At 45.2% G+C, this 24512-nt stretch overlaps 1 protein-coding gene across 3 annotated transcripts in view; it reads left to right on the top strand.

The window, feature by feature from the left end:
- The window catches only part of MAPRE2 (microtubule associated protein RP/EB family member 2), a 135136-nt gene extending 123994 nt beyond the window's left edge, over nt 1–11142 (top strand). For all 3 annotated transcript variants that reach the window (XM_069468459.1, XM_069468458.1, XM_069468457.1), the window contains 2 exons: nt 1881–2039; nt 9777–11142. In XM_069468459.1, coding sequence (XP_069324560.1) covers nt 1881–2039; nt 9777–9851 — 234 coding nt within the window. In that variant the 3' untranslated portion in view covers nt 9852–11142. The remainder of the gene's footprint in view (nt 1–1880; nt 2040–9776) is intronic.
- The last annotated feature ends 13370 nt before the right edge of the window (nt 11143–24512 follow it).

Here is a 24512-nt window from a genome sequence, read left to right as displayed (position 1 = left end):
TCTTACAGGATGGGAACGGGTTTGCCAGGTACACAGGAAGGGGATGGACACTGCATGGGCTCAGCATGTGTTTGAATGAATCAGTAATTCCAGACAGATTAAGTTGCATGTGCAAAGGCCTAGAATTATTAGAAATAGAAGAAAATTTTGCATTCCAAATGTAATTTTTTGGCTGGGCCTGGTGGCTCACACCTGTAATCCTAGCACTTTGGGAGGCCATGGGGGGAGGATCGCTTGAGGCCAGGAGTTTGAGACCAGCCTGAGCAAGAGTGAGATGCTATCTCTACAAAAAAAAAAAAAAAAATTAGCCAGGTATGGTGGCGCATGCCTGTAGTCCCAGCTACTGGAGAGGCTGAGCCAGGAGGATCACTTGAACCCAGGAATTTGAAGTTACAGCAAGCTCTGATGTTGCTACTGCACTCTAGCCTGGGTGATAAAACCCTGTCTCAAAAAAAAAGACAAGACAAATGTAATGTTTAAAAACTCTGTTAAGGGTGATTTTTAATAAATGAAAAGAGATTTTACCTAAGGAGGACCATGAAAGACTTAATTTACCTCTTAAAGAGTATACTATACATAAAAATGAATAAATAAAGGATAAAAACAATGGGGGGATTTTCAGAGACCAGGATTGGGGTGATAGTTTGGGCCTGTGTGTAGCTGCTGTGCCCCTGGGAGTGTGGCAACCCGAGACTTGAAACCACATCCAGTCACACCCCTGCCCAAGTGTCCTCAGCCCCAGGTATCTGAGGTGGGCCCTCTCTTGACTTTTGCCCCTTCACTTGCGTGATCTCTCTAACCACCCTGAGAAGCTACACAGCCCTGGAAGGCCCTGGAACCAGAATTAAGAGGAAATAGAAGGAATGAGAGCTGTTTTGGCAAGTGAATGGGGCTTCCACACCTTCCTGCCTTTCCAGTGATACACCCAAAGCCCGAACTGGAAAAAGTGTGACAGATCCACTTGGCCAGGCTTTCAGTGTTCCTTGTGTCACCAAGCTCCAATTTCTCCGTAGAGAGCACGTGTCTGTTTGGCTCACTATCATTTGCAAAGGGGTCAAAAGCTAAGGGTGGCTCTTAACGCGAGTGATCTGAAGAAAGGAGGGTCCTCACCATACATCTAAATGGCCACACTTACAGCCTCTCTCTTTTACTTCTCCGCCTTCACAATCGGATCATGAGCAAGTGTTTTTAGTCCGTTCAGGCTGCTGTAACAGAATACCATGCACTGGGTGGCTTATACGCAACGGAAATTTATTTCTTGTAATTCTAGAGGCCGGAGAGTCCAAGATCAAGGCGCCAGCAGATTCAGTGTCTGCTTGAGGGCCCATTGCTCATAGACAGCGCCTCCTCACACGCTGGAAGGATAACAGCCTCCCTTAGGTCTCTTTTATCAGGGCACTAATCCCATTTATGAGGGCGCCACCCTCATGACCTGGCCACCTCCCAGTGGCCCCACCTCTTAATAGCATCACATTGGGAGTTAGGATTTCAACATATGAATTTTGGAGGGGCACAAACTTTGAGACCATAGCAACACGTTTTAGGAGAACGATGTGTTCCGGGCCATGTTAGCAAGAGAGGAAAGTATCCTCCCAGCCTGGGTGAGGCCTTACAAGCAGAACGATCACTCTGACCCCAGTTAATAAACGCTCACTTGACTGAAGGGAGCGATTAGCATTCTGTGGAGACTGGACGTTTTTGGCCCAGACTCAAGCTCCAAACAACAGCCCTGTTGTTTCTGCCTCAGACTTACACATTGGTTATTTCTGCAGGTCTCTCTCTCTCTCTCTGTTTTGGGTCTTTATTCACAGGTATGACTGGTCACTTATTTCTTATACTGTATTTTGGGGTTTTTCTTCTCCACCCTCCCTCCCTTCCAGGTACATTCATTAAAACTTGCCCTTGAAGGTGTGGAAAAGGAAAGGGATTTCTACTTTGGGAAGTTGAGAGAGATTGAGCTACTCTGCCAAGAACACGGGCAGGAAAACGATGACCTCGTGCAGCGAGTAATGGAAGTGCTCTATGCTTCAGAAGAACACGTAAGTGTGGGGAGCCCTTGGCTCCTGTGTTCTAAAACGACTCTTGGTCAAAGTGCAGTGGATCGACGTGCCTTAGATAACCTCCCCAGGGCCTCAGTGAGAATGACAGCCCAGCCAAGCACATTTGATGTTCCCAGAGTAATAAACATTGTCATCACGATCTGTTGACCCAGGCCCATGGGACACGCATTCATAAATTAATCTGGGAAGAGATGGGTGGAAGATCTTTGACAGAGAAAAACACACTCATGCAGCCAAATCCCAAATGGTTTTCAGCTCTCTGAGCAAGCGAGCAGTCAGAATTTATATGTGGATTCTTCTTTCTTCATGAAAGATTGGAGTGTGGTTAAAGGAGAAAATAATCTAGATGCTTTCCCCATCCCCTTAAGCCCCACAACTGTCTGTTTTTATTTCAAAGCTGGTTGTCTTGGTTACTCATGGCCAGGACAGACCAGAACTGTGGGACGGCCCTTCGTTGCAAATCCTTCTAGAAGGCCTCTTTTGTGGGGAGGACCTGTCACCAGAGTTGGTGCTCAAGGGAGACCCCGGATGTGGGTTTGGCAGGGTGACGAAATGCAGATGTGAGAAGCAGGGGAGGAACAGAGCGAGGAGGGGAAGGGGCATGATAGACGGCAGAGACCGAGGCAGGTCGCCCCAGGCCTGCCTGTGCCGGGAGGGAGGGGCCCGGCAGCCAGGCAGGAGCAGGAGCCCGACAGGGCTTTACCTTCCAGAACAAGTTGTAGGAGGCAAGTGACAAGGGGCTGGTTTGCGGAGCTTCTCCTTGTGCTGGGCTGAGTGCTCTCGGGCTCCCGGGGGAGCTGTGTGTGTGGATATTCCCACAGAGTGTAGCAAGCCTTATTCTAGCTGAATACCAGGCACATGTTTACTCTATTTATGACTCAAAATCCTAGCAGTGAAATTCTCCTAAACTGTGAGGAACTGTGTCTGGGGGTTGGGAGCTCTCCACCACTTTTTTTTTTTCGTTTCCCCCAGTTTTTTTTTTTTTTTTTTTAGTGCCAAAGCAAATACAGATTTCTTTTTTTTTTTTTTTTTAAATTTCTTTCTTGGTCATCAGTAGCTCAGAATATGGATTTTGAAGTCCTGGGAATCCACCTGATTAGACCCCAGAGGCTGATGGCTTCATAAAATACAGCTCTCAATATTTTCATATCTAATGGAAGATCAGAGGCTGATTTATAGTGTGTCTGCACCCACCAGAGTGGCACATCTGTGACATTCTCTGTGTACAGGGTGCTTGGGGGTAGCCTGTCAAGCACTGGACGAATTATGATTACTCTCTTCACTAGCTTGTTTAAGGCTAAATTGAATGAGGTCTACACAGCGAGTGGTGCTGTTGTCTGTCTGTGATAATGCCTGCTGGTGGCAGTGAGGCTGGCGTGCAGTATGGAATCTTCTTCCCAGCCCTGCTCTTCCAGCACAAGGGAAACCTTCTGATTCTAACCTCAAGCCAGATTTTGTTTCAAGAGGGAGTCCTTGTGCAGAAGCACCGTCACCTGATAGTGAACTCCAGATGAGGAGTCCGCACAGTCAGTCCCCTGACTGCCTGGCCAAGGGTCAGCAGGCCACCCTGCAAGAGCTTTTGCCTCCTGGTTGTGGTTTCAGGGAATCTACCTAGATGTTCTACTTTTCCCATCGCCACCACCCCACGCACACCCCCCACACCCCAGTACCACCCTGCTGCTGTCTGGATTCACAGAGCCTCTCTTGCTGTGTATGTGCAACTTTTATTAAAATGCAGACACCCCAGGGAGAAGTAATGCTTTAAAACCTCATTAGTCATTAAGACTGAATAATGGGTTTAGCAGGATCTATCCTTGGACACCTGGGATGGGGCTTGAGGGGAAAAGGCCTAGGGCTTTATGTGTATTAGCTCCTTTAATGCTCTTGAGAATCCTATTTGGTAGGTATTGTTATCCCATTGTACACATGAGGGAAACTAAGGCAGTAGAGAGGTTAAATACCTTTCCCAAGTTTGTGAGTGACATAATTTGCATTTGAACCCTAAAGTCTAAACCCTAAGTTCATGCTCTCCCTTCTCCAAGCCTGAACCACCTTGAAATGCGATCATGACAGTAGTAATAGCTAACATTTACTGAGCATTTAGCATGTGCTAGGTATTGTATTCATGCCCTACCTACATTTCTGACCTTAACCCCATCCCTTTGGGGGATGGGTGCTGTTACTTATCTACATTTCAGAGATGAAATTACTTTCCCAACAACTCATGGTTAATAAGCTCCAGCACTAGGATTTGAACCCAGGTTTATCTAACTCAGAGCCTCAAATCTTAAGGACTGTATTACCTCCCTCTCGGCATATTGGGTGCCATGGGACAAGGAGAAAATAAAGGTTATACCACTTGGGGAAAACCTCAAGACAGACTGTCCACTTGAAAGTCTTCCATTAAATACGCCCTGTGGTGTGAAAAGGGAAATAGTCAAATTCCTACCTGGATTTTCTCCACGTAACTCTCCAGAGAGAAAGACCATTAAAGTGCCTGCTAAGGAGTATCCAAAATCCAGGAGGAGAATTACTTAGAGTACCCAATTAGAATCTGGAAGAGAAAATATCAGCCTTAACATAAACTGCATGTGTGAGTTACCAGAACAAAATCTTCAAATGCAATTGCTGGCTTAATTTTTCTAGTTCCAGGATATTTTTTTTTTATTGCAACTTTGCATCTGGAAAACTCCCAAAGAGACAACATCAGGCTATACTGAGTTTTCTACAGAGAATAAACTGTTTGATCTAGAATATGCCAGGTGTCCTTGTTTAGAATACGACAAGACCCATTTTTTTTTTTTTAACCTTGGTTTTTGTGCAGAAAGAAAGAGAAGACTGCAGTGTGCCTGGACGCTGTGCTGGGTGCTTTCCATACGCGGCGTGCGCGCGCGACTCTGCTGAAGAGGCTCGGGAGCAGCTAGCCTGCTCTGCTTTCTGCTTCCCCCGCTAAGGTTCAAGGAATCGTCCTAGATATCGTAAAGCCTTCAAGCGTTTGCCTTTCTCCCTGCGGATAACGAGTCCTGTTTCTCTGGCAGCCTCCCAGAAGCCCAGCCGGGTTCCAGCACTGGGGGAGTGAGCCTTGCTAAAGCGTCCACCCTTGCCCGCCTTCCCCTTGTGTCTGTGGTCTGGAAAGGCATCACTTCTCTGAAAACCATGCTCAGTGCTTACGAGCACCCCGCTGCCAGCTCTGGGAATCCTCCATTTGCCCCCACCGTGCTTGACCCTGACGCTGTGTCCTGTTTTCAGGCCATTCTTACATTCGGGTGTCTGGTAGAGTTGCAGCCACGTGCAGGGGTGACGCACATGGCGAATGGGAAGAAATGTCAGCACGTTGTTCATGATGCTGTTGGTCGGCTGTGCGCACAGATCCGAGGTGGCAGAGATGTCTGGTTGCCTTTCGCAGAGTCCTTGAGGTGGTAGGAGGCCGGGTTTGTAGCCCACGCTGTGCAGTTAAACGCAGGTGGGCACGCGTTGACATTTCAGGCAGGAGTATTTGCCAGAGGGGATCTCTTCCCCTGAGTGACAACTTACCACTTTTATTTAGTGATGATTGGTCTCTGATTCTTATGGTCAAGCCACCCTAGAATTTGATGTTTGGAAGATGTGAAAATCTAGATGGGAGTTTTGAGTAAGGAAGTCCACAGAGGTGATTCAATTCCTAGTTATAGAAACGTAATGGAAGTTTCCAGAACAGATCTTTATCATTTTCATTTTGTTTTCCCTAGTGCTTAACTTAGGGCCACAGGTGTCTAGGCTTAGTGATTGGCTACCTGCTCCCTCGTGGATTCTGTCAACTGAGGTGCACCAGCTTATAAACAGTTGTTTCCTCAGATACTGGCTGCCGTGGAAGCCACTGTTAAACCGACCTAAAGACTGTTTCTCCTTCAACCAACACTGTTTGGATGTGGGCTGTGTTTCTGTCACTGGAATATTTCTGTGACTGGACTAAGCACTGGGTACATAGAAAAAGACACAACCTCTCTCCCCCACCATCCCCTGAGGAGCTCACAGTCCCAGCAAGGGAGACAGACAGGGACGTGACTAACCGGAATATGTGTCAGATTATGATACATGTGATAATGGAGACATAAATAAACTCGTGCGGGGAGCAGATAAAAACAGCCTAGAGGACCACGCAGAGACTTCACAGTGAGGATGGCATTTGTGTTGCACGCTGAAGGCCACTGGGAATCACAGCAGTTACAGAACTAAGCTAGAGTATTTTGCAGGCAGAGGAAAGAGCATGAACAAAGCAGAGAGGGAAGAACAGCCGCTACAGCTGGCGAGAGTGGCGGGAGATGATGCTGTGGACGCTACCTCCCACAGCGGGAGCAGGGTGTCATCGGGGCTTCCCGAGGGCCCCTCCTCCCTCCTTTGTTCCCATTTCCTCCCACAGTGGCCAAGAGCCTTCAAGACTGTCCTCCAACTTGCTTCTCTTTCTAATGATTATAAGAAGAATAAAGAATTGTAACACACAGCTAAACATTTAGAAAGATGTGATGGGTTTATATGCACATATTAGAAGTAACGGACACTCCACCACATTAGTCCCATATTTGGCACAGGTTTTGCCTGACCTCCTACTTATATGTGGGATTAAGTTCTTCGTTCTCATATAGGGCATAAGAAAAAGATTTTTTTTTTTTTTTTTTTTTGAGCCTGCAATAGCATTGTGTGGGCTGGGAGCTCTCAGCTGTGATGTGTAATATCTCAGAATGACAGGCGTGTTCTGCCAGACTTCCAGACTGCCTTAATTTGCACCCCAAGCACTAGCAATCTATTGTTAATCTGGGAGGTTTGCTCTTTAGGCTAGTAGTGCCCAGAAAGGGGTTCAGGGTCCACAGTTCCTGCAGGTGTACGACATCACTGGTGGCAGTATCCTGTGACAGGGCCATCAGCCCGTGTGCGCTGGCGGCTGCACTTGGCCAGCTGGAGACCTCAGAGCCATAGACAAGGGCACCGAACCCACCCGTTCACTGGACATGTTCGGAAAGAAGCCCAGCCTAGTAGTTTCCTGGTCCTATAGCTTTTTACAGGCTCACCGGTTACTTGAATCCAGATCTTTCAACTTCAGCTAACTCCATTATCCCACAGTTAACTCCCAATTGTGATGTGAGCAAACAAGATTTTCTGTAAAATGTAAAACAGACCCTCATTTCTGAGATCCTTTTAGCAGTCTAACATGCACAAAGACAATTATGTACAAAAAGTGTACTTCAGGCCAGCGGTACAATATGGAAGGCACCACACTAGCACTCAAGAGTTCAGACGATGAATAAAACAACATAACTCACCCGTGCGGGGCTCGGAGCCCAGCTGGAGAGACAGCTGTGTAGCCACCCAGCAGGAACACACGCAGGGCTGTAGCGCCCTCCGACAGAAGCAAGAACCGAGGATGCAGAGCTTGGAGAGAGGAGCCATCAATTCAGGGAGGAGGCAGTGGGAGAGGCTCCAGGGAGGAGCAGTGTTTCATAATTCAGAGGAGCATGTGGCAGAACAGACAGGCGGGAGTGCCCTGTCCAGTGTGGCTGTTAAAGTCCCACGAGCATTGGTTTCATTCTTCTTCCCCAGATGAGAGCATGGACCACGGGAGGCCATTGACTGTCTCCTGTCTGGCCCTGTCCCAGCAAGAAATATTCCGCTCTGATGAGAGTATGTGGCCTTCCTGCCATTTGAGGCCCTAACTCTTTGAGCTGAGAGGACCACCCTCACGTGTGCCAGGCAGAGGGCAAAGCTGCTTGCAGAGGACGCTGCCAAGACTGCAGCTGCAGCGATGCCTGGGGGCCCCGGGTCGACCTGACAGAATGAGAGTAAAGAGGGGCTCAGGGCTCTGAGGTCCCCCTGAGATCAAAGAGCATCTGCAATTAAGGAATCCGAGAGTGCAGGGGTCAGAAGGACTCACGATGTGATCAGAGTAGAGACTGGTCCTTCACATTCCAGAGGAGGAGCAGTTCCAGGTGGTGACAACAGAGGGTGGTCACAGGCATGGGAAAGCTCACATTTATTAGATAATGTGCCTCTTGGCACGGAGCCAGCAAGGGACAGTGCCAGATTTGATTCCAGTCTTCAATATGATGTCACTTTCTACTGTTGGTTGTCGCAGAAAGGGTTACTTTTCTTAAAATTATTTGTGCTTCTACAGTGTATTTCAAAGAGTTCTCCCACTAAGAAATAATGACCACAGCCCACATTTATGTTTACTATGCGCCACACATTCTTCTAGGCACTTACTTTAAATTACTAGCTCCTCTATTGGAGTCAATGAGTGCATTGATTCATTGATGGATGAACTGGAAACTCTATTCATGGGTGCTCTTATCCCCGATTTTACAGGTGAGAAAACTGAGCCCCAGAAGTTAACTGAGCAGTTAAGTCATATGCCCAGACTCACACAGCTGTAAATATCGGGCCCAGGATGTGAACTCCAGAGCCCATGCTTATAACCTTGACGTTACACTTACTGCCTCTCAGGAAGTAAGCAGCGAGTGGCCTTGGCTGGTAGTCTGATTGTCTGTTCGTCCACTTGAACCCACTGTGATTCCTCCTCTCAACACAGACTGAGTCCTTCAGTAAGTCAGGTGTGGCCCAGAGGGCACCAGGGCCCTGTTCCTGCCTCCAGTAACCTAGGAATCCCGTAGGGGAGGCCAGGAGATTCAAGACTAACAAGCTTCCAGATCAGTTTCCTAGCAGAGGAAGAAGACAAGTACAGCAGGAGAAGGCAGAGAAGTAATTCTGGCTCGGGGATCTGGGGAGATGATCGTTGCGCGTGCGAATTGGCTACCAGCGGGTTCGTGCTAGGAAGCGGGGGCAGAAGCCCTGTGCCCTGACGGAGGGAGCACTGAGCTCCCCTTGATTAGCTGTGCCCCGCCCTGCTTGGGTAAGAAGAGCAAATTATTCTTTGTGAGGTCAGAATGTGAAAGATTTGCAGATGTGGCTAAGGGTGATGCCCTCTGGAGTCGGTGTCTGTGTGCTTCACCGCGTTAGGCGCAGGAGTAAATAGGTCACGTGGTGCCAAGGAGCGGAATGCCTCACCTATCTGGTTCCCAGTCCATAAGCAGAAAGTAAGCCAGAAAGCCGCAGCACCCTAAATAGATGTCCCAAAGCCCTTGAGCCAAAGATCCTGAGCTTCCTTGTTGGGAGGGGCCTCCTTGCCCAGGGCGGTCCCTGAAGCGTGGCTGAAATACTTTCCTCACCCTGAGAAATGCTAACAAGTTGCTTCTCTGATGTCCGAGCCTACATCAGATTCGTAACAGACTATAACAGAGGGTCTCTTTGAGGCAGACACTGCCAAGGGTGAGCACCCAATGCCCCATAGGGGCCGGGGGTGCCATTTATGTCACAGCAGCTTCATCCCTGGTTGTCATGACACTCTTGGATCATTGTGTTGAGTTTACTCTTATAGAGGGTAGAAAAGTATGTAATGTGTTCTAGGAAGGTTTCCTTCCAAAGGAAAAGAAAAGTTTGGCCCTACTTAAAGCCTGAGGACTGTGCTTTGGAGAATGATTTGTTCTTTGGTGGCTCAGGGAAGCTAAGGTGTCCCCGTGTGTGTCGGCCCCTGGGAGCTGGGGGACATTTGCATGGCGAGTTGTGCCTAAGCCTGGTGCTCTCCGTAGTCCCAAGACACCACATAGGCCGTTACCATGGGCTGGGACGCCACAGGGCCTCAGACGCAGTGAGTTATTTCAGCTGAAACTTCTCCCCTGCCCCCTGCAGGAGGGCCACACGGAAGAGCCGGAAGCAGAGGAGCAGGTCCACGAGCAGCAGCTCCAGCAGCAGGAAGAGTACTGACCCGTCCTGGCAGCTCTTGACACTTCTATTGTGCATGGGAACTTTTCTTCTGGAGAATTGGAACATGTGTGGCCTCAAGCTCAACAGAAACCAGTCGTTCCCAATCTGCCGTTACCATCAGCACACTGTGCACACGCCGGCCACTGCACTCGGTTCCCATTTCCTTTGCCAAGATGTATTAGCGGGCGGCCGCTCTGGCCACCTACCCGAGAGATCGTAGGGTCACATCCATTCAACTTCACCACTTGGCTGCTTGAGATTGGTTCTGCTCTTTCCTTCATTTCTTTCCAGAACAACTCTCCCCCACCCCAACACCACTACCACCACCCCCCTTTTTATCCTGGTGTGAAACAATGGTAATTTGATCTATGGTATTTATATTGGCATTTCTCAACCCAGTGTCCCTAGATGTCACACGCATTTGTGGTGCTTTGATGTTTGCGAGTCTAACCTCTGAACGTAAAATTGGTCAAATAATTAATTGGAAAAAGGGAAACAGATACTTGATATGAAAGCCATAACGACAGTGACTTGTGTCGTGGGGGAAAACATAGGGTCAGTTTTTTCCTCTACTCACAACACTAAAGGGAAAAAATAATGGATTCAACGTTAGGAGTTCAGGGCCCAGTGAAGTTCATACATCAGCATGTTAGACAACCACACAGTATGTTGTTAGTTTTGAAAGACATTCACTCAAGGAAAACACCATCTCAGATTTGCCCTCTCACCCCGTGCCCCTGTCCCCCCGCCCCAGGTTCTCATGCTGTTTTCTTTCTCAGGGTCCTCTTTGGTGGGCAGCCATTCTCCCCAAGATGTTGTCATCAGTCATCTGCAGTCCAGAGGGGGTCTGGATAGGTATAGATCTTCCCGCCTTGTCCCTCTTCCTCATGTGGCTTTCAGCCCCAAAACTGTCATTCACAGTAGGGGACTCCTACTGAAGGTTGGCTTCAGGGTGTGCAGCTCCGAGCTCCAGGGTTCTGTGTCATGCTGCACACTTGCTAGAAGGCTGGAAGTCAAGACCTTATTAATAGGAGCATAATTCCAAGGGAGAACCATAGTCCTGCAGTCCGGTGTTGACACTGAAATAACAGCACAGAAAAACCTATGACTCCCAATATCTTCCGGAATAAGGAATTTCCCCTCTTTAACACAAGGGCCCTCCTTGTCATTGACCTTTTGCTAAACCATGGCAATTCACAAATGGAAAAAACATTAATGAATTAAAGGCATTCCTTATTTTTTTAACTAATATTTGCACATTTTCTTAGTCTCTTTCCAAATCTTTGCCTTTTTTTTTTTTTTTTTCCTTTGACAGATGGTTTCCCTTCCTGGATCAGTCATTTTCCTTGATTTCTGACTTTAGATTTACTTTCACTTGTTATTTGACTTAGCAGGTGCAACAAAAACAAGAAACAAATGTGCCCACCCCACTTTCTGCTTAACTGAAAAGCTTAAAATAAATTTCTGAATTATGTATCATAAAGCTTTGAAATTTCTTTATTGATGAACTACTAATTCTAAATTCTAGCATTGAAGCTTTTCACCAAAAGAAGTCTTTCCAAAATCTTTTGCAGCAAGGTGGTATTTATTAAGTTATATGTGGAAAAGATGGCTTGTATTTTTGAGATTATTACAACACACTGTGCGGAATTGGACAGATGTTCCGTGGTGTTTGGTTTCCCTTTCTTCTCTCTCCTGCTTACTCTGCATTACAGCGGCAGCTCGTTTCTCTAAGGCTGGACAGCCTGGCTCTCGGCAGTGACATCCTCCCACTCCTGGTCACAGGTAGTGGCTGTGCTATACGTAGCATCATGCTTAATGGCATGTTGCCCTCCTGAGCCTGTTGTACTCACAGATTTTCTTTTTTTTAAAATAGCTCTTGTAAAGAAGTCACAATAAATAACTCCATGCCAATGATACAGTGGTTCCTAGGCCATTCTTCGCCTGCTCTGGTCATCTCAGTCATACTCCTGCCATGCGGATGCCCATGAATGGGTAGCAGGGAGTCCAGATCCTGTCTTCTCCAGAAACCACTGAATACTGTATAACTTGCATAAGCCTCCCCGATAACTCTTGCTGGAACCACTCCATTTCTGTCCAGCTCCCCAACCTTCTCAGCCATAAACCCTCTGGCCAGGTCTCTTAGCCTGCAGAGAGAACTTTCCCTGGTCACCACACTCCATTCTCCTTCCTGAAGGCTTGGGCAGGCTATTCATTTACTTAGAGAAGAGCTGTAAATTCCTCTTTCTGTCCCCATCTTACACATCTTCTGTTGTGCTGTACCCCAGAGGATGTCACAGATGCTTTGGGGAGTCTTTGACAGCTGAGTTTCTGAGTCGGTCCTCCTGGGCTCCGTGCAGACCACCACTCATTCCCGATGATGGTAGGACCCCATCGTTCTCTCATCTCGGCATTCAGGGCACACTTTCCTCTGTGGCCCCGGTCACATGTCATCAGGCTGGGCTGAGAAGTGTCCCTGGGTGTGTGCTCTGCTCCTCCCTCTCAGGAAGCCCAGTTTCATCCTTAGTCCCCCCACCCCCACCCCATGCCCACTACTGGCCGGTTATAGCACTTCCACTGCTACCATCAGATAGGAAGTGATCGAAGCAGGGGGCAAAGAGAAAGCCCATGTTTATTCTAAGCAGAAAAGCAGGAAAAAAAAAAAGACAAAGACAAACACTCAGTTGACCCGAGAGAAGTAAACTCCAGAAGGGAACCAAGAATTCCTTCCCTGGTGAGTATTTTCATTATTCCGTTAAGGTTTAATATGTATTCAGATTACTTTTACTAAATAGTACACCATAAAGCTTTTGTTATATATTAAATGTAAACTGAAAGGAATGTAAACATATGTATTGTTAATTATAAATATAGATAAGTAATGACATAATAGATGAAAAAGTCTTATTCAGATGTATCACATTCATTTTACATTACCCACCTATTGTTGCATGGTAGAATAGTATTTTGTCTCTGAATATGTGAATAACTTGACTTGCGTTGACCTTTTTACATATTTAATAAAAAAAAGCATATGTTAAAATCGGCCTGGATCTATAGATTCTTAAATTGTTATGCTGAAGTTTCCCTTTTCAGTGAACATGTGAGCATGAATAGGAGATTTGCATGGATTCACACACCTACCCACATTTCATTATGATTTACACGGGGAGAGGGGGTGTCTTTGTTTTTATTAATGGCAAATTTTCAACAGGAATTAACAGATTAGTGTTAAATATTGGATATCAAATGTAGCAGCTGTAACACCTTTTAAAAATTTTACCAAAATAATAAGATCAAACATGGCCTTGGGAAACATCCTACTTGTAAGCAAACAGAATGGGTCACCCACTCCATCTGGACACGGCAGCACGGGGCAAATAGGAACCTGGGGGAAGCAGGCAGATGTTTCTAAGCAAAGCTTAGTGACAGAATGACCTGATTGGCAAAAAGCTCTTTGCCAAAGTGTGTTTTGCCCCCTTGTTTGTTGACTTTAAATGTGATAATTGATCAACATAAGCTGTAAGTGGAACACAAAACAGGCACAGGAGCCAATGAAAAAAGAAATGGGTTGAAACTGGCCCAGCGTGCCACCTGTGGAGACTGCAGAACAGGCAGCAGTGGGACCAAGACATTACCCTGGAGCCTGCAGGTTACTGAGTTTCATACAATATATTCCCTTTTCACCCCAGAGGGTGCCGGCCTTCCCTAAACTGCTTTCAAGCACCACCTAGAGGCCAGTTTTGTTTCTCTGCCATCCTTTGGCAACTATTTTCCATTTACTTGCCTATACGCACTTTTCTATTAAGAGAAGTGGGAAAATAACAGAAGACAAAGATGCTACCCCTCTTCTCCTTCTACATTCACCACCCTCCCACCCCATCCCGGTAGTTCTGTGAAGTCTGCGAGCCATCACCTGCATTGTAAAATCTAATACTCAGAGCACACTTGTGTTTTCCATTGAACTCGCCAACCCTGGGGCTTTAAGCACTAGATCCTACACGTAGACATTTTTGCACAAATAGCTGAAAATACATGTGATTCATCTTACTTAAAAAGCACACTGTTGGACTCTAGTAGACCTGTCACTGATGGCTCAAACGTGGTGAAATAACATGCTTGTTCTATTGTATGAAATCTAAGATCACCTCTAAAAATGCAATATGTTGCTACTGGTATTATGGCTAGGCTCCTGAGTCCAGAGACCTCCCCGCAAAAAGGTTAATGAAATTCTACCAAATTTGAGTTATAAAATGCCAGTTCTCTAAAATTAAATGTACCCCCCTCCCTTAGTTTCTGACCTCTTATTCCTCCTTTTAACTGCTAGAACACAACTACCATGATCATGAGTAGGCTGCTATCACTAGTGAACTTTTCCTGACCCAATTTCTCAGCACTGAGGAAATGCTGCCAAACAGCACCAGTGTTGCATCAGAGCCTCTCCCTGAATGTCTAACAATTTCTATCTTGCTGAACTATAAAAGGTGTTCTCCATTCATTAGAACAGCTCTGGCTTTAATTGCCTAAAGGGAAGCAAAACTGAAGAGAAAATGCAACAATCCATGGAGGACCCTCATGTGACACCCGGCTCGCCCCAAGGCAGACCCCCCAAGATCTGACCCAGACCCCGTGTCTTGTACGGATTAGGCACGTTCCGAAGGTGCATTTGCTGAGCTATGCCTGCTTCTGTGTTGGGTTAAGGAGTGTAGGCAAAGAGGAGGGCCCAGCTGAAGTTAATTTATTGAATGCCTTTTTCTCTCATTCCACTAAAGAAAAAAGTGCTAGAACTTTTTAGCTTGCCAAGTTTTAATTTCTTAAACAGGTTTCTTGTGGTATTTAGTAACACTTTTATCAAGACTGGAGGTAAATTAAGTATTTTTAAAGGGTAATGACATATTCATGTACCTTTGAATTTATCATTTTCCATGGAAACTAGCCCAACACCTAAATGTTTTCTTTTCTGGAGAATAAAAGTTAAGTACACATTTCCTTCTTTGTAGCGTATCTATACGCTATGGTATTTCTTTTGTTCTTAAAGGTCGTCTGTATGAAATAAAATTTGTAAAGGTATGTTTATCTCATACACTAAAATATTTTGGTCAAATCTGACAGTGTAAATGAAATTAGAATTAGCTTTAGAAATTAGAAAGTAATGAAAAGTTCTCATAAATGTGTTCAGAATCTTATTCTGACCTAAATTCATACCTTACTACTAAGATGCTCTCTTCCAATCTGATATATTTATTATATGGCTGAAGTGTGACCTCCTACTAATGGGACAGTTTTTTACGAGCTTGAAATATTTTTAAGAAAAAGACCACAGAAAATCAGTTTAATGTTAGGCTCTTCTAGGCTAAGCAGTGTCAAGATAGTCTCGGGGTCATTTGAGGTTTTAAAAAAAAGTTCAGGAAAGGAAAATAAGAATTTTACCTCAGAACATTCTCAGTTTTTCTTGGGAATGGTTTTGAAATATCACAAGATGTTGCTCAGTCATATCTAAGACATCACCACAACATCCAAGGTTTTGTTCAGTTTGACTTTCTTAAAAATTTGGGTAACTTTTATTTCAGGATTGAGAAACAGTCCTTTTAAACCAAAGATTTAATAGGCACAGAGTGAATGATTCTATTTGTAATACCCACGGTAGATCTATTACAAAAGGACTCAGATAGAATTTGTCCCTGCCGGGCGCGGTGGCTCACGCCTGTAATCCTAGCACTCTGGGAGGCCGAGGCGGGAGGATCGCTCGAGGTCAGGAGTTTGAGACCAGCCTGAGCAAGAGTGAGACCCTGTCTCTACCGAAAAATACAAAGAGATTAGCTGGACAACTAAAAATATATAGAAAAAATTAGCTGGGCATGGTGGCGCATGCCTGTAGTCCCAGCTACTCGGGAGGCTGAGGCAGAAGGATCGCTTGAGCCCAGGAGTTTGAGGTTGCTGTGAGCTAGGAGGACGCCACGGCACTCACTCTAGCCCGGGCAACAGAGCGAGACTCTGTCTCAAAAAAAAAAAAAAAAAAAGAATTTGTTCTGAGGATGTAATGGTAGAAATTGACCGATGTGTTGTATTGTCACCATTTTTTTCTAAGCAAAGACTCTACAGTGTAGATCACTCCTAGATAGAACACACGATTTTACTACGTAATAGCCAGTTTACAAAAGACTTTAAAATAGTACCCTGGCCCACATAGCTATACGCTGAACACATAACATTATGAAGTAGCCTTGTTTAGCTGCTAAGAAGAGAATGATTGTGTCATGATCTAGGATGCTTCACCGTGATGTTCTGTTCCCCAAAGTGGTTTCCCAACTGCTGGGAATGCCTGTCCTATTTTCTTGCGTGCCTGTGCTGTATTCTACAAATAAAAAAAAAAAGTGAATTTATGTATAGAAGTGCCCCCAAGCCCAATATGTGTGTGCTTACAGGGCTAACCTTGTGGGCTTTCGAAAACCTAGAATGAGGGATCCCGAACAGTTGTGCCTTTCAAAGCTGCACCCATGCAGGCTTCAGCCCCCTGGTTAATTCCCCTAGCAGTTCCCCATCAGTGGGAGCCCTTCGATACAGTTTTCCTTCTGAAGGAGAGAGAGGGAGAGAGTGGAAAAAATGACAGTGGCATAAGAGGTGGGCCCTCTTGCCTTCTAAGATATCTTAAGAATACTCCTGTATCCTCCAAGTCATTTGTTCCTGTTTTAGAAATAGCCTGGTGGGCGACTCGATTGTGTCATTAGCCCAGTTATGGCACAACAGGAACACACCTCCTCTAATGAGATTGGTTTGAGTCGGGAACTGTGCTCACTGTGTAGGACAGGCAAGGTTCTGGACGGGAAGCCGAAGGCTGCCGGAGGGCTGGCAGGGACTCCACGGAGGCTACACTATTGGCACAAGAGTCGCAAACAGCTCCGAGTGTTTTTATCCATCGCATAAAAGGCTTCGGTCGTTTGGCCCATTAATGTTGCTGCTCTGGAAAAACCGTGCCCTGGGCACCAGAGAAGGACCTGGCTGCTGCGTCACAGAAAGGGTGTTCGTTCAGGGTCACGTTTCTTTACTTAAAGGATAGATGTGTATGTTTAAGTATTAACTCACCTGTCCCCCCAGGAAGAAATAGGAAGGGAAAATTACCAAATACGGCCTCGATTCCATATAAAACATATATCCAAGAAAGCTGTTAATACTACCTAAGAAAGACACAAAACAAATTTTTAAGCTCAAAAAGGCAAGGAGTGGGGGAAAGTGAGTTTTTGGGTTTTTCTTTTCTTTTTTTTTTTTTTTTCTGAGACAGGGTCTCCCTTTATTGCCCAGACATGAGTGCAGTGGCATCATCACAATTCACTGAAACTTCAAATTCCTAGGCTCAGGCGATCCTCCTGCCTCAGCCTCCTGAGTAGCAGGGATAACACGTGCGTGCCACCACGCCCAGGTAATTTTTCTATTTTCTGTAGAGACGGGGTCTCACTCTTGCTCAGGCTAGTCTCAAACTCTTAACCTCAAGTGATCCTCCTGCCTCATCCTCCCAGAGTGCTAGGATTACAGGCATGAGCCACTGTGCCTGGCCTCCTCCAATTTGTTTTAAAAAGCTGAGCACCAATATGGGCGAAGCACAGCAGTCAAAAATAACCTTTTAACTTCTTAAAACATCATGTCAATACCCTAAAGTTATTCTAGTGGGGCTCTATAGAAAGAGGCATTTCAAATCCATTACATTTAGGTTCTGCCTTAGTCCAAAAAAGTAAGCTGAAGCCATTTGCATATTTTTAAAAGCGGTTTATTACCTCTAAGTGCGGAAATCAGAGTAAAGGGAAAGTAAGGAGGGAGGGAAAAGATGAAGCCAGAGGTCTGGTTAGTAGCCTTACACATGCCCTAAATTCTTTTAGATCCTAGGACTAACGGAGAAAAAATTACCTCTGAGCTTCCTCGTAGCCAACACCGAGAGGGAAGTACATTTGGCCCTTGGTATCCACGGGTTCTCCATCTGCATGTTCAACCAACCTCGGATCAAAAATGTTTTTTTAAAAAGTAACAATTTTTTAAAAAATACAGTGTAATGACAGTGTAATAGCTACATATTGTCCCTGACTTACAATGGTTCAACTTAACGATTTTTCAAATTTATAGTAAGTCGAGAGCATCTGTATTTACATGGCATTTACATTTTATTAGACATTATAAGTAATACGGAGATGCTTTAGAGCATGCAGGAGGATGTGTATAGGTTATGTGCAAATACTACACCATATATACCAGGGACTTGAGCATCCTCAGATTTTGGTATCCACAAGATTCCTGATTAAAGTGCCCATAAGATGAAAACAAGTCTGTTACTTAGGAGTACAGGTTCTTAGCCTAAGAGAAATTTCTCTATGGCCCCTCCTGGGAAGAAATTAAGTGATGCAGGGAGCCCGACCGTAACAACATCTCACGGCAAGTACAGTAACGCTGTGATAGACCTGCTTCCAGCTGTCCCTGGTGACATGATGCCAGGATGCAGTGCGGTCTAAAGCAATTTACCAGGGACGCCACTGTCTGCACGTGTAAACAGCTCCAGGGACAGGGGTCGGGCTTCATCCCTGGTGAACCGTGCAGTCCAAGAGGAATGGTGCAGGGACCACCGCAAGTGCTACTCCCTGCAGCCTAAGTTTAGATAAATACCGAGGGGCAGAGTGTGAGCCCTGCCAAGTTCTTAGCGGACAGACGCTGAATGCTGCTCAGGCAGACCTGGTTCCTTTCCCAACAGTCAGCAAACTTAGGGGTGGGGCTGCTCTCAGCTGAGGGCTGAGGACATGGCCAGGACACAGGCCACCCCCTTGCCATGCAGACAGGAGGGAAGAGGGCTACGGGCAGGGTCACTCTTTTCCCCAGGTGTGTTGTAAGTGTTTGGCTTTTGTGAATCTGTGTTTGCTTGTTCCCGTTTTTTTTCAATTATCCTTAGCAATTGACCGATGAGGAAATTTTCAGTGTAGATGACAAATACAAAAGTATTGGCTGTTACCTCCTCCTATGTGATGCTCAAACCTATCCTGGAGAAAATGCGCTGACAAATGGTATGCTTCCTCTGTCAAAACATAAGTCTGTTGGGGAAAAGAGAATAATATTTTCATAAAAATCTTACTATATCTATAGAACCCTTTACAGGTTTCAAAATGGTTTCCCAAGTGATAATTGCATAGAAGAGAAAGAATAGCTTTGAAAATTATCCGAACCAGATTCGATCTAAGCTATACCACTTCTAGCTGTGTCATTTTAAATAAATTGCATATCATTTCTTACCCTCCATTTCCTCATCTACTTTGCAAAGTTGTTTTCCAAAAAAAATGAAGATGTGTATAAAAAAGTACATTGTACATAGTAGCTATTTACTAAATGGTGGCTATTACTACTAATTTTGGTTTTGATAGTGCAGTCCTATGAGGGATGTGACATAGATATTATCATAATCTTATTATTACCCTGGTGCTAGACATTTCAATGCTGCCCATTGCTTCCATGGCCCCTGCAGCAGGAGCAGCCCTAGGCAGCATCTCACCAGGGGCAGTCAATATTCAGGGTTGCCATTGACCACACGGTCTGACAATGCCAGCAAGGCAATTAGATCCCTCCCGGCCCTCTCCTCCCCTGTCATTTGCACTAAGGACTGAGGACCTTAGCAGTGGGTGCTAGAGCTTGAAGGAATGCACAGGGAAGGGAACCTTGGGGAAGGATCATGGCACACTGATATTTTTCCAATAGGAAAAAGATGAAAGTAGCCAAAGGAAATGAGAGGAGACACTCAGGAAAGAACCAAGGAACATTTTGGCTACAGTTTTCCAAAATCTGGTTGATTCGTTTTATAGAGGTCTCGTGTATGTGTAATCTTAAATCACAGGTAACTTAATTTGAGTCTCTCTTCTTTGCCACCTAAGACATTGTCATGAGGTGAAGCTCTTGAGAGGGAATAACTTGCCCCAGTTTATAGAATAGAAGGGACCTTCCTGTCAATCCAGTGCCATGTGCAGCTGAGCTCCCAGCTGACAGCCAGCATCACCTGCCAGCTCTGTGCCTGACTGAAGAAGCCAACCTGGGTGTCCAGCCCCCTCGAGCCTTCCGTTGACTCTGAGCATCTGTCCATCCGACAGCAACCACTGGAAAGACCCAAGCAAGAACTGCCCGGCTCTCCCATAGGACCATGAGAAAGAAATAAATTGGCTTAAGTCACTAAGTTTAGGGTGGCTTGTTACGCAGCATTAGATAGCTGGAACAATGTATATAATAGTGAAAGACAGATTTTATTTTATTTTATTACTTTGTACAGGCCTCATCCAAAGAGAATGTTACTTTAGTCATATTTCTGCTGTAACAGCTGCAAAATAATTTGGGCATGTCACTGAACTTTGATGAGCTTCATAAAATGTAAGTGTAAAATGACAGAATTAGTCTAGGTGAATTTGAGATCCCTTCTGGTGGGGTCTTAAAAGTTCTGATGCCCAAAAAACTCCACAATCAAAAAAACATGGTCCCTAAGGGATAGTTCCCTGAGCTAGGCATAGCTGTCCTACCCTGGGAGCGGGGTGGGAAGAGGAGAGGGGAGGGTAGAAATCAAATAAAACTATTCTTTTATAGGCTGCTTCCCAATACATAGCAGATGCTTAAAAAAAAATGTTGAATGAATTGAAATGGCACCTTCATGGCAACTTTAATTTGTTTTCCTCAGTTATTTGATCCAAGGTTACTTCTTATGCAAATGCAGTAAGGAAAAGGAATCATAAACACAGACAGGTCCAAAGTGAATTTTCAACATGAATTGATTTTTTAATAATTAGTTCCTTTTTGTTCCTTCAATCTCCTCTATAGACTTGTACCGAACTTCCCAAAGTTTTCCAGCCAGCAGGCATGGCTAACCAACCTGCTGCCTCTTAAATTAGCCCTCCCAGGGTGGATGAGCAGGTGGAAGCCACAGATAAGTCACCTGTTACATCCAACACTCATCTTTCACATAATCCCCTCTCCACGGTAAGGACATGGCCCCACCTGGCTCCATCTCACTTATGACACTTTTTCTCCCCACTTGCAAAAATAAATAAAAGATCATGTATTTACCACACACTCTGTCCTGGCCATGATGCAGTTTTCCAGGCAGTGGACCGAGTGTCTATTCCTCCAGCCTTTCCAGAGAACCTGTAACTTCAGAGAGGACCACAGGGCCATTGAAAGGGCTCTGATGCCACTCATGGAGCCAACACCACTCTGCACCGCTGCGTAACGAAGCATGTGTCATGGTGACCAGCAAGGCAGTGTAGGTTAAAGGAAGCTCATTAAAAATCACCACTATCTATAAAGATTTCCCTTTCTTCCTGCCCTACTCTCTCCCCTAAACTTCCTTCTCCTGAAAATGCCTCCCTCGTACTGAGAACTAGAAAACCTGGGCTATTTCCAAAGGGAAGGTTATGGGAAATGCTTCCTTTGGACAGATTTCTTCATTGGTTGTGATTTAAAAAACAGCTGAGGGGTAATTTAAAACACATATTTTACTGGACATGCTGTTCACTTTCAACACTATACACCTTTCTTTGTATTCCCAACTTCTGAATATCCGAGGAGAAAACCTAACTGTTGCCTCATTCATCAGGATAAGGACTCCCAGTTGCCTGGTGAGAGCCCACAGCACACTCTGCTTTAGCCACCTCTGATGATGACAAGCCATGGCCAAGACAGTGACCCAGGAGACGTCTACTCTCTGACCCTTTCCACATGCATTCAGTCATTCTTCCACTAGCACAGTGGACAAGGGCCCATCTTTTAGGTCTGGCAAGCTATTGGGTTATTTACAGAAACTTACTCAGTTTTCTTATCTGGACCATAAGGGTAATAACAATAGCTCTATTGTATGCCCACAGCCTGGTACAGAGTAGGTGCTCAATAAATAATAGTTATATGTATGTGCCTTTAGTGCAGTGTATAACTACCTGTGTGTATTTATTAGTGAAATTATTTGGCTAATTTCTAACTTTTCCACTACTAAACTCCATGCACCATAACCATCTAGATGATGTGTGTTTGGCTCCCGTCCCAGCCCTGGCATCTGGCACATGAACTGGTACAAAGAAGGTGCACAATACACTTAATAATGAATGAAAAGTGCCTATATAGAAGGTTGTTATGAGAATTTAATAAACCAATAAACATGCAAAGAGCTTAGCATTGTGCCTGACACGGAGTTAATTAATACTCAGTACATTGTTGGCTGCTGCAATTAGTGGTAGTGGTATTGGTATAATTTCTCTCATTCCATGCCCGAACTAAAGTGCAATGTGAAAAGGAAATACTCTCTCTGCTTTCCAGAGACAGACCTACACTACTGCTTGTTTTTAAGTGCCCACACCACCTTGTCCATTTCTAGCTCTAAATTCCTGCCTCCCCTCCCCACAGTTCGCCCACCTGCCATCCGTTCCACTCTCTGAGGTGGGTCTAGTCCCCAGAAGAATAAAGACTTCCACAGTTAACTGGTGGGTGATAGGAATTTTGGGATCTACACATCCTAAATGAATGGTCTCTTGACAGAACAGACACTGAAGATCATTTGTCACCTACCTTTGTCTTAGAAGAGAGAAGTGCCTTGCTCTGTTTCACCACAGGTTTTTCTTGCAGGAGTTAGATCTTCTCCCTCAGCACACTATATTGTGATTGCTGGGGTTGAAGCCTGTGTCCTCACTAGGGTATGGTTCCAGGGGTGGGATCACTTTGTCTACAAATTCAATATCCCTAGCATCTAGCAGTTTTGAGCACACAGCAGAACTCAGTTTACCAAATAAAAATAAAAGAAAGAAGGGAAAAGGCGCAGTGATGGAGTTTAACATCGGAGTTATTTCCTGTAGATCCGTTTTGCCCTCCATTAACAGAGAGAACGAGAATTTAATTTTACATTAGAGAAAGCTACGATCCAGGCGACCAGGACAAGAGAGAGCAAATGAAGTGTAACCTGACTCTCATGAGCATGGAAGTTTAACATCATGATTTTTAAAAAGCTAGCACTTTACCACATGATGTTTTTTCAAGACTTGGAGACTGAATTCCATCAATAAATATTCTGTTCTGACTACATGTTGTGTTTGATTTTTAACTTTTCTTATATAAACCTCAACACCAAAACAGAAAGGTCATGAACAAGAAAAATAAAATGTCCAGTTAGAAAAAGACTTAGCAACCCTCCATACCAATGATTCTCAAAATGTGATTCTCAGACCCTTGCAGGTCCCCAAGAGCATTTGGGGGAGTCTTTGGAATCAAAATCATTTTCATAATGGTACTAAGATTTGCCTTTTTGGCTCCTATTTTTTCACCAGTGCACAGTGAATCTTTCCCCAGTTTACCTGAGGCGTGATATCACAGCAGGGAACAGGCAGAAGCAGACGTAGCAGTCCAATTGGCAGAAAAATAGTGCTTCTAGTAGTTGAGAACAGCCAAGTTGAGATTGGAGGAGAAGCTGAGAACCCGGTCTTGGATGGCAGGTACTGAGAGTGGAGATGTCTTGCAGACATTTGGAGATACAGAACTTCAGTGCAGGTGAGTGGTCAGAACCAGCAATGTGCATTTGAAGGTGAGCCCTCTGCAATGACAGGCAGCATCCCAACAGTGAATAAGCCCACCGGCGGGGCGCAGTGGCTCACGCCTGTAATCCTAGCACTCTGGGAGGCCGAGGCGGGTGGATCGCTCAAGGTCAGGAGTTCGAGACCAGCCTGAGCAAGAGCGAGACCCCGTTTCTACTAAAAATAGAAAGAAATTATATGGACAACTAAAAATATATATAGAAAAAAAAATTAGCCGGGCATAGTGGCGCATGCCTGTAGTCCCAGCTACTCGGGAGGCTGAGGCAGTAGGATCGCTTAAGCCCAGGAGTCTGAGGTTGCTGTGAGCTAAGCTGATGCCACGGCACTCACTCTAGCCTGGGCAACAGAGTGAGACTCTGTCTCAAAAAAAAAAAAGAAAAGAAAAAAAAAATAAAATAAAAATAAGCCCACCAAGTAAATGAATGCGGAACACGGAGCTGTTCTAGACAGAACCTGGGGAAGCGGCACATTTTGGAATAGGTATTGTTTGGAACAGAAGTTGTTAGGAATTGGAGTTTGGAATAGGAGTGGGAAAGGCCCACTCGGAGGCCAGAATAAAGCAGGGCCCTGAAAAGCACCGTGGCATGGCACAGCCAAGGGACAGGTGGGAAGATGGATGGAAGGACAAGAGACAGAAAGAAGAAAACTAGGGGGAACAGCTTCAAGGAGGATTAACTGTCAACCATGTCAAAGCCACATGAAAGCCACAAATGATAAATTCTGAGAAGCTAATGGATTTGACAAGAATTAGGTCATTGTCAGCTTCAAAAGAATTTTTGGTAGAGTCATGGGATCAAAAATAACCCATGAAAACTGTATGGAAAAAAATTTAAAAGCAAAAGGAAGGAAATAAAAATGTTGGGGGAAAGAAAAGGAAACAAAATCCAGCAAAGATTTTTGGTATTTAAGTCAAGACCACCCGTACACAGACATGAAAGAAGTCCCCAAGGGCCTCATAGCCGCTGAAGGTGCTGAAGGCAGAGAGAGAAGGACGGTGGGTACCAGGACTCATAGACTGTCCTCTTCAAACTACTCAAGAGACTATTTCCTGGCCCACCAAGATAGAATTGTAAAGAATACTATT

The sequence above is a fragment of the Eulemur rufifrons genome, chromosome 5 (genome assembly GCF_041146395.1).
Source record: "Eulemur rufifrons isolate Redbay chromosome 5, OSU_ERuf_1, whole genome shotgun sequence".
Lineage (NCBI taxonomy): Eukaryota > Metazoa > Chordata > Mammalia > Primates > Lemuridae > Eulemur > Eulemur rufifrons.
The sequence above is the reverse complement of the archived record's forward strand: the minus strand, read 5'-3'. Positions and strand labels throughout refer to the sequence as shown.